The 10374-nt window shown below is 40.4% G+C and overlaps 1 protein-coding gene across 4 annotated transcripts; it reads left to right on the plus strand.

Annotated features, from left to right (window-relative positions):
• Positions 1-890: 890 nt before the first annotated feature.
• Positions 891-9991, plus strand: LOC308389287 (heterogeneous nuclear ribonucleoprotein Q). 4 transcript variants are annotated; one of them, XM_080870587.1, is made up of 12 exons: positions 891-1047; positions 2830-2986; positions 3943-4061; positions 4328-4435; positions 4595-4708; positions 4990-5166; positions 5418-5553; positions 5937-6142; positions 6282-6431; positions 6534-6655; positions 6797-7119; positions 7584-9991. In XM_080870587.1, the coding sequence occupies exons 2-12, from the start codon at positions 2842-2844 to the stop codon at positions 7607-7609; spliced, it is 1626 nt and encodes a 541-aa protein (XP_080726713.1). In that variant the 5' UTR covers positions 891-1047; positions 2830-2841; the 3' UTR covers positions 7610-9991. The 4 variants fall into 4 exon arrangements, with proteins under 4 accessions (XP_080726713.1, XP_080726712.1, XP_080726714.1 ...); XM_080870586.1 differs by having other exon boundaries at positions 7581-9990; XM_080870588.1 differs by lacking the exon at positions 2830-2986 and having other exon boundaries at positions 906-1047; positions 7581-9991.
• Positions 9992-10374: the final 383 nt, after the last annotated feature.

The following is a 10374-nucleotide window of genomic DNA, read 5'->3' on the forward strand; positions in this document are numbered from 1 at the left end:
AGAAAATGCTTTTTTTTTGTGCAGCCACAAACTTTTATTTCTTCAACCTTGAAGTGTTCCAGCCTCATAAACGCTCTGTGCGTCAGCAATTACTTAAGTTATATTAAAGCTCAACACTGAAATAAATGCCTTTCGGATCATAATGGTAAATTGTTAGCAGAATCCCAAATTTATAAGTAAAACAGTGCCGAACTTGATTTTTCTGCAGCACCAATGCACGCAAGAGTAGTGCTTTATTAGTAAAGGCTTTAGTACGAGTTTATATAGGCTATCAACTTTGATCTGTGACTTTTCCTCTTTTTACATATGTCGTTTGTCACTTTTATGCGCATTACTGCTCAGTAAATATTACGATGCAACTTTGCATGGATAAAGAAGAGTGCAGCCTCATAACTCACAGTTTTGTTTTGTTTTTTTGCAACATATAGTCATATTGTTTCGGTATATATACATTGGATCTCAACTAGCCTACACAGTCTCTTTATTGTGTTTACGAAATGGGCAAGTGCTATATCTACGAGAAGACTGACACAGTGTGGTGAAAAGTGGGACATACTTACCAGATTTCACCGTCATTTTACACTCATTATTAATGCTATTATCACTGGGTTGACAGTACATTATTAGTTAAGTAGTCTAAAAACAACACATATGTTTAATTTGTGTAATTCCTTGTTTCGTGATTTACTTTCGTGTTTAAATTTGATGTCTGTTTGTGCCACCCTTTTGTTTTTTTGTTCACTTGCACCATCAATAAACGATTCCGACGCGGTGAAACGACTGCTCTTTTGGAGTTATGACGGATGCTGCAGATGACCTGCTGCTCTACTGTAAAATGCATACAAGGCAAGCCCGTGCAGGGATGTCCAAGAAACCCCATCGACGAGACAAAACTCGAGGCGTGAACGTGGCAGCCATTTTACATCATCAAGAGTGAATGACTGAAGCCGGACCAGTGCCGGGAGTTTTACACTTTTCTCTCTTTTTCAGTATCACATTTATCTTCCTAAATAATCAGCACCATACACGTTGGTGTGCCAGCGGCAGGTAGGGCGAATGCTTGTAATTGATAACGTTATTGTTGCTTAATTGAGTGCTAAAAAAGTGTGAATCGTGCGGTGCTGTTTCAAACAATGTGGAAACTGGTGGTGGTTGGGAACGAGTTCTCCAGACCGGCTTTTTGAAAATGGACTCTTCCTATGTGGCGGCACGTTGACAGACCACGCATTTAGCAGGCTAATCCTCTAGCTTCCAAGGCCACGTTGGATCTAATTGTATTTAAAAAGCTATGCTTTGTCAATTGGCTAAGTCCTCATCGACAAATGACGTTGTAACAATGGCCTCACTGAAATTCCGTTCGAATTAGCATGCTAGCATAGGCTAACCCATTTTGACAGATCACGAAAATGACATGCTCATTGTCATTGTATGCTAACAGCACTTAGCTGGCAAAGGCCGGTTATATTGGTAAGAAGTGGCGATCATCCCTTAGTACTTTACTAACACATGTGTGTATTGCATACTTAAAGAATAACTATAGCTGTGTTCATAGTAAATGCACACAAGCGCCTCATGTTATTGTCCCGATTAATGCCCCTAGCTTGATTGCTGAAACATTAGCCATGCAAACTAGCCCGCTCGCTAGTTAGCTTCAACGTGTGCGAGTCGGTCCCTCCCCGCTAAACCTAACCCAAACCTAACATTATGGTAGAAGTTTGAGGGGAGACTGCGGGGGTAATTCATTTCCATAAAACCGATAACGTGAATAGGTTAAAAATTTAAGATCCATTTGTAAATGGGTTTCACTCGTGCATTTGGCGTAGTAGAAAGGTTTTTGCCACGGAGAAAGCACGTGCCTACCGATACGAGATTGATTAGCAGTCAGTATAGCACATCGACTGGACAATATGAGCTTCTGTTAATGTTAGGCCAAAACATAAGATTGCCGTCCACGTTTTCGCTAAGTCTGCCGTTGCCGGATAGACATTGTGACCAGTGAGCAGGTAGATTGCTGCTGTTAGTACCCCAAAATCTATCCACACAAAGGAATGAGAGGCAGTGTTTGGGTTGGTCATTAACACGATTATTGGAGTGTTTGTGTTCAGTGTAACAATAGTTGAAGGTATAAACAAAATGCTAAAGTATGCATAGTTGTTCATTGGTCAGTCACCGGAAACCGGGGTTCACTCTCTCTGATGGAACACGTGTATCAGCTATCTGTCCTGTGCTGAAGTCAGTAGTGAGAAGGTAAGCTAACATGTAATTTAGAGACCGTAGCAGGCAGGAGAAGACTGAGATTCGGGCGTTAGCGCGTAAACTTGGCTCCGTTTGCTCAACTTTTTTTTTTTTTTTTAGCTCAGAACAAACCAGAATGAAAATACTGCCACATGGCCACGAACCTCGTAGTTAAACCTTTTCCCCCTTCTTTTTTTTATTATACATATGTAATATGCAGCTGAGGTGAATTCTTTGGTGAAGTCTTTGGTATGTTCTTGTCCTGAACCCAATGTATTGCACACAGTGTCACACTGCCTAGATCAGGCTTTTGAGCTTCTAGTTCAAGCTGAGTGCTAAGTCAAGATAGTGAAAAGTCTCCAGACTGGGAAGGAGCACATGACCATGATAATTGGTTCGGCACATGTCAGCATCTCCTTTGTTAAAATTGGGTTTTATTAGTATGAAAGTTGCACTCCAGCAAACATTACAATTGGTGAAGTGATTTTTCCCCCAAATGATTTTCCTGACAAGTCTGAGACTTCACACTCTTTTGAGCACATCACAATTGTTGCCCTTGACCCAGGATTAATTTGGCTCATTGCATTTACACAGATTTCTGGAGACATGGCCACAGAACATATTAATGGAAATGGTCCAGAAGAACCAATGGACACCTCTGCAGTTACCCATTCTGAGCACTTCCAGACTTTATTAGAAGCTGGTTTACCACAGAAAGTTGCTGAAAAACTAGATGAAATTTACCTAGCAGGTAAGGCACCATGAATACTCTTGCATATTCAGTATGCAAATTTTTATGTTTAGCAATTTCTTGCATGTATTGTCATTTTATCACATTTTTGAATGGGGGAATTGGGATCCCGAAGCAACTTTTTGTGGTTTCCTACCAAAATGGGTACTGCAGTGCTACAGAATTTTAAATTACACATTACCAGAGTGTGTAAATGATTGCAGCATTTGCATTCCCAACATGGTTGCATGAACACTGGTGTCAGGGCGAATGAATTCTCTCCCTCTCTCTCTCTGGGAGTCTTTTGATGAGCCTATTCAGTATTGCTATTAATTTCTGTGAGGTTTCTCTGCATCCCATAAAATTATAGCAGAGCAGTGACTAAATGGGACACTAGCTACAGCTTAAATAACTGTTGATTTTTAGTAGAAGATCAAATGGGGATGAACTGTAATGACAAATTTTTTTTGGGGGGGGGGTCATTTTAGGACTTGTTTGGTTGGCCACATCTAGAAAAAGTACTGGTCTGGCCTTTTCAGCCAGATGGAACTGAGGCAGAAACAATGGCAGCAGCTGTCTGGTATATGGCTGCCTGGGACAGGTGACGGCCTCTCCATAAAGGAGAATGTAGACTGGCTCATTAGAAACTCCCAGCCACAGTATAGAGGGGCATGAGCATATCGAGTTGCACTGTCACATCTGTTGTGATTAGTTCTGCAAAAATTTGCTGGTTGAGGAGTAAAGTACAGCCCGACTACTGAATACGGCTCTATTAGATTATGCTCGTCCCACTCCTCACTCCAAATTGTACAAGTCATTATTCATTCATTATATTGGTTTCACAAAATAATCCCCGTTTAAATACTTCATTTAGGTCCTTGCACTTTTGTCAATTATGTATCATTTTTGTAATTTTTTTCCCCCCTTATTAGTAGCTCACTATTTGTGTGTGTGTGTGTGTGTCGTTCAACCTGCAGGTTTGGTGTCACACAGTGATTTAGATGATCGAGCGATTGAGGCTCTGAAAGAATTCAACGAGGAAGGTGCTCTCCAAGTCCTTTTGCAATTCAAGGACAGCGACCTCTCACATGTTCAGGTATGCATGCGGTGCTGCTGCTGGTGCTATTTACATAATTTTGAATACCTCAATGCAAAGCCACAATCAGAGTGCTAGTGTAATGAAATAACAGTATTATGTTGAAATGTGCAACTACACTATAGGTCTTAATTGTCATTAAGCTTCCTGTTCCTTCTGCCTGCTCATATATATTGAAGGGTAAATTTCATATATTAATATTTGACAGTGAAATTGATAATTTTTTTAGTTACTGTTTGATCCCATTTAAATTGTTTGTCTTTCAGAACAAAAGTGCCTTTCTTTGTGGCGTGATGAAGACGTACAGACAGAGAGAGAAACAAGGGACCAAAGTGTCAGACACCAACAAAGGACCAGATGAAGCCAAAATCAAAGTGAGAACTGATGGTTCATTTAAAAATCACTCTAAAACTGATTTCATGCTTCGTTCGACACTATTGAATAATGAATGTTTTTTGGGCCCAAAAAATGCAATAATTCTGTCTCTGCTCCACCTCTTTTTCTTTTTTCCCTTATTTTTTTTTAATTGTTAGGCTTTGCTGGAGAGGACTGGCTACACACTTGATGTGACAACAGGACAGAGGAAGTACGGTGGTCCCCCACCAGAGTCTGCCCATTCAGGGGCACAACCCACCATTGGTACCGAGGTATGAAACAATCACTTATCCCTTTATTTAGCCATTTAATATGCTGCACCTTTATATATTAGTGTGTTCTGAGATTAATTGTATGAGGTGCAGTAATTTATTTTATGGTGTCCAAATGATGAAACTATTCACTGCTGTAGTAACTTTGGTTACACTGATAGTTTACCGCTAAGACCTGACTGGATACCATTTACCACAATGTTAGTACCCTTTGTACCACGCATCTTAAATGAGTACTTTGATCTCACGCGCTACACCTCCTTTTCCTGTCAACCTGGCAGATTTTTGTAGGAAAAATCCCCAGAGATCTTTTTGAGGATGAACTGGTTCCACTGTTTGAGAAAGCTGGGCCCATATGGGACTTGCGCCTGATGATGGATCCCCTAAGTGGCCTGAACAGAGGCTATGCCTTTGTCACTTTCTGCACTAAAGAAGCTGCACAGCAGGCTGTCAAATTGGTAGGTCTACTGTAATACTCTAATTATGACCAGAAAATGAGTTATTCTATGGCTTTGTTTTAACAAAGGGGACTTTTCAAATGAAGAATAAAGGAATATATTTATGCAGCATGCATGTGCCTCATGTTTGTCAATGGCGACTAATTATCTTAAAGCATCACCACCAGTTGCAATAAGCTCTCCTAACTAGACTTGACTGTCTCATTTTATTTATATATTTTTTCCTCTTATACTCCTGCGTCTTTTTGCAGTGCAACAACAATGAAATTCGACCAGGAAAACACATTGGAGTGTGCATCTCTGTGGCCAATAATAGACTGTTTGTTGGCTCCATCCCCAAGAGTAAAACGAAAGAGCAGATTGTTGAAGAATTTGCGAAAGTAACAGGTGAGTCAAACTGTTTTTTAACCTTTCCCATCCATTAACCATCTTGGAATGGGTTTCGCTTTGCTTGTATATTTGATTGGATACACCTTGCACATTTGCAGGTGTAGCTTGTCCAGTAGGTATTTTTAAAACTTTTTTTTTTGGTCCAAATGATGATCTTATGACTGTACTTGAGTGATTCACATTACTCTGATGGTTTACCGCTAAGATCTGACTGGACACAAACTGCAGAAAACGTCGTTTTTCAAATTTTATTTCTCTAATTTTGATCATTTCATGTTTTGAATCAAGCATTTATGGCTTTAGGTTTATGCTTTCCATAGAACATTTGACTTAACTGCTTCTTTGTCTACACTTCTCTCTCCTGTTTCTTCTCTCTACAGAGGGTCTAAATGATGTCATATTGTACCACCAGCCAGATGACAAGAAAAAGAATCGAGGTTTTTGCTTCCTTGAGTATGAAGATCACAAGACGGCAGCTCAGGCCCGGCGCCGACTAATGAGTGGCAAGGTCAAAGTTTGGGGAAATTTGGTCACAGTGGAGTGGGCTGATCCCATTGAGGACCCAGACCCAGAGGTCATGGCCAAGGTAAGGCACAGGACGAAAAGTCCTCAGCAATGTAACCTTGAGTGTATTTGCACGCACAACCTCTTTCGACTTGTGCATTTGTTTGGATTTGCACTGCATTTCTGCATGGGGAATAAACAAAACATGCTTCTCTACCCAGGTCAAGGTGCTGTTTGTGAGAAACTTGGCGAGCACTGTTACAGAGGAGATACTTGAAAAGACCTTTAGCCAACACGGCAAGCTGGAGCGAGTGAAGAAGTTGAAAGACTACGCCTTCATACACTTTGAGGAACGAGAAAGTGCTGTGAAGGTATGAGGGGAAACTGTCTCAGAATCAGACTGTTTGTACTTAACCCGTTGGGATTTTTGTGTATGAATGGTATTTCACTATTGTCTCGATTTCACGTCATAGGCTTTGACTGATCTTAATGGCAAAGACCTCGAAGGAGAGCACATTGAAATTGTCTTTGCCAAGCCACCTGACCAGAAGAGGAAAGAGCGTAAAGCCCAGAGACAAGCCGCTAAAACACAAATGTAAGCAAGAACTTTGTAATTGCAACTAGGTTTGTGTTGTGTGTAATTAATCCAACAACCTTTTTAGCCAAAACTGTCAAATTTAAAATTATGTTATATGGCATGATGGCTTCCTGATGAGAACTCTGTATCCCCTCTCAGGTATGATGATTACTATTATTACGGTCCCCCCCACATGCCACCACCAACAAGAGGCAGAGGACGAGGCGGTAGAGGAGGTTATTCTTATCCGCCTGATTATTATGGATATGAAGACTATTACGATTACTATGGATATAATTACCACAACTACCGGGGCGGCTACGATGACCCGTACTATGGCTATGAGGACTTCCAAGCATCTGGGAGAGGAAGAGGAGCAAGAGGAGTCCGTGGTGGTGCCAATCAGACCAGGGGCCGTGGTGCTATCACCCCAAGGGGTCGAGTGGGCTTCTCCCAACGAGGAGGCCTTGGAACAATCAGAGGTTAATGACTTTTTCCTGTGTGACCACCCACCCCACCTCCACATTTTTACTTTGTGCTTTTTATTTTCAAATTTAAAAATACATTTAAGCTCGGTTTGCTGTAAGCAAGTATTCTGACATTGGGTCAGAAATTAAAGCACAAAGTTAAGAGCAGTGGCGTGAATGAAACGACTGATGGATAGAAAATGAAAGCAGCTATAGTTGTGAAAAGTTAAGGGCGATTATCTTCAAATGAACTTGGCCATATTCTAAGGCTCCAGTTTTCTGGTGGGATCTTTGAGTCAGCTTGTTTGCCAGCAGAGAGGGTCATTCATAGCATTTTTAAGGCCAGCTGATGCCCACATAAGTGGCAAGACCACTGGTGTGAATGTCGGATGTCTGCTCTAATTGTCTGATTTATGGCAAATGTGTGCAACATTGGTTTCCTGTGCTAATTTCATCTTTCTTTCTTATTGGTCCAGCAGGGAAACGGGGCCGAGGGCGGTCCTGACCTGTCACAGTGGATACTGACTTGATATGTGGGGTTACACCGTAAGCTGCAATGGATGTCGAAACAACAAGCATGAGAAAAAGGTCCAATGATATTCCAGCCTTACAGAAGAAGCATCTCCCCTCCTCTATATTTTAACTCACTTTAGCCCTTTTCAGACATGGGTTAATGCATAACTATAATCTCTTTAGTGGTGTCATTCTGCCAATCAGACATGGGTCACTTTTACATTAATATTCATCATGGCATCATTCAGATATGCCTACGATAATGCATGCAAAAGAATTGTTACTTTATGGCAACAAATTCTGTCAGCATCAACTCAAAATGTAACCACGTTTTTGAACGCTTGCGCTCTCTGCGCTGTTAAGGTTTTCCATGCAGAGTAGGAGATGCATCTCTTATGGATCGTGAAGAAATGTCTTAATATTTGGAAACCAAACAGATAAGAGGGCATAGGGCAAGTTTTGCTCTTGAACACTTTCTTTTGTGAGCCGAGCAGTTTAGAGCAGGGGTGCCCAATCCCGGTCCTCGAGAGCTACCGTCATGCAGCTTTTAGATGCATCCTTGTTCCCACACACCCGAATCAAATGAATGGCTTGTTATCAGGACTTTGCCAAACACGATGGCATGCTGAAGAGGTAATCAAACTATTTGATTCAGCTGTGTTGGAGTAGGGATGCATCTAAAAGCTGCAGGATAGTAGCTCTCGAGGACTGGGATTGGGCAGCCCTGGTTTAGAGCGTCAACATGAACTGTCTATCTTGGGTGTGCCCATCCGTTAATGTTACTGTGTACAGTTCAACCTTATGCTGTGTTTAAAGACTTGTTACTAGGTCCAACCTAGTAAGCTTACCAATGCAACTTTCATGGAAAAGTGACCTGGGTGCTCATGCAAATGAAGCCACCATGTTCAGATTATTGGAGAGTAGTGCATGTCTGAAAAGGGCTCATTTTTTGTTTTTGTTTTGAAGCTGCCACCTTATAAAATGACTGGAGGAGTCTGAATACTTGCCACAGCCTCTTTGCTGAGTCCCTGTTCCTAGACGGGGACCTATGAATTGCCCTTACAATCTACCCCTTCCCTGTCCCTGAACATGCCATTTTAATTTTTTTTTTTAAATTAATGACGAAATTGCACTTTTTAAGTTCTTAGGTTTGAAGTGGCTCAAAGGAGCTTGATGCTATTGTATATTTTTGTGCTAATCGGAATTTTTATTGTCGGAATATCCATGTTAATCTTAATTGTTTGATCTGGATGTTTGAAAGAGAACATTTGCAGGGTTTTAGGGTGTACCCACCTGGCATGGATAAGTCAGGCATTCCAGGAAAGTGGTTCTTTTCAGAACTTGTCTTTAAAGGGTTGGTTGACTACCTCAGTACAGAGGACTAAACTACCCGGCCTGTACTGTAAATAGGGAAACTATATCGATGAAAGCAGGGCTTGTTTTCATACAAAATATGCACAAGAGCTGCAGCGCAAAAACGATGTACTTAATGTAATATAGTCATTTTAGCTGCAGCTCTGCAGACTGCAAACAGTCACACCGGGCATGCAAAACAATCTCATATGATGAGTCTGAACAAGCCCTGCTTTTATCTTATTTTGAACTGAATTAGCTGCCTTGCTTATTCAGAGTATGTAGTTACTGGTTGTATAGTTTTTCGGAAAATGTTACTTTTGTAAAGGCTTCAAGATCACGGGCATCCAACTGCCTTTGATTAAAAAAAAAACAATAAAAAAAACAAAACAAAAATAAAGCCCTGCAGTGTCCCTTTTGTGCCACTGTATTCTTCCAGTGGGTTTGTTTTTATATCAATACAACACATTTTCAGACAGCATCGGAATAATGTAAGAGCCTAATCCAATCCTTCCTCTTATAAGATCGTGTTAATCTCGAATGATCCCTCCCCAGTACAGCAACTATGTAGAAGATCTCTGGAGTTAATCTTATTGGATGACTGACTTGCCATATTGCCCAGCCAGTGAGCATGTGTGCCTAACATTAGCTGCTATGATTTGGTGAGGGATCATGGTCTCACAGTGGTAGAAGGGATACTGCAGTGAACGATTTCTACTTCCAGGTATAGCATAAAGGAAACTGCTCTTCAATCCCAGTTTTCTATACAGTTAACTCCCTCAGTAAAATCATAACAACCACCTTTTGAGAAAAAAAAATGTTAGCAGTTTTAAACTATTGTTGGTGGCCAACAACGTTTTTTGCATTCCTGCAAATAAATTGTTTTATACTGTAAAATGGAGGTGAGTGTAACTTATTTTTGTAATAAAGTTTTTGATTTTTATCTGTGTCTTACTCTTTTGATTAAAACAAAAGCCTTCATGAGGTGCAAGGACTTTATTAACTGGAGGCAGTCGATCATTTTGGATTTTGGTATTTTAAATTTCATGTAAAAAGATTTGCATTAAAGTTTCATGTTAAAATGCAAGATTTCGAATAAATATTTTCCTAAACGGGTTGACGAGCGCAGTGGGGGTGTGTAATAGACAAGATCTAATATGCTACAGTTTATGTATCTTTTTTCATCTTTATATATATATGTATGTTTTGTGTGTGTATAATAGTGTATATGATTTATAAGGCTTATATTATTAGATTCATAGGACAGGCATACATGCACAGTATTGGTGCCTTTGAATAAATTAAACAGTATTTATTGCATTGAGTCGTCAAATGTAACAATACTGCGTTAGTATAGTTACTATTACAGTAATCTACAGCCTGATGTTAAAAGCTCTAAACGCC

Source organism: Rhamphochromis sp. 'chilingali' (genome assembly GCF_963969265.1).
Source record: "Rhamphochromis sp. 'chilingali' genome assembly, chromosome: 21".
Classification (NCBI taxonomy): Eukaryota; Metazoa; Chordata; class Actinopteri; order Cichliformes; family Cichlidae; genus Rhamphochromis; species Rhamphochromis sp. 'chilingali'.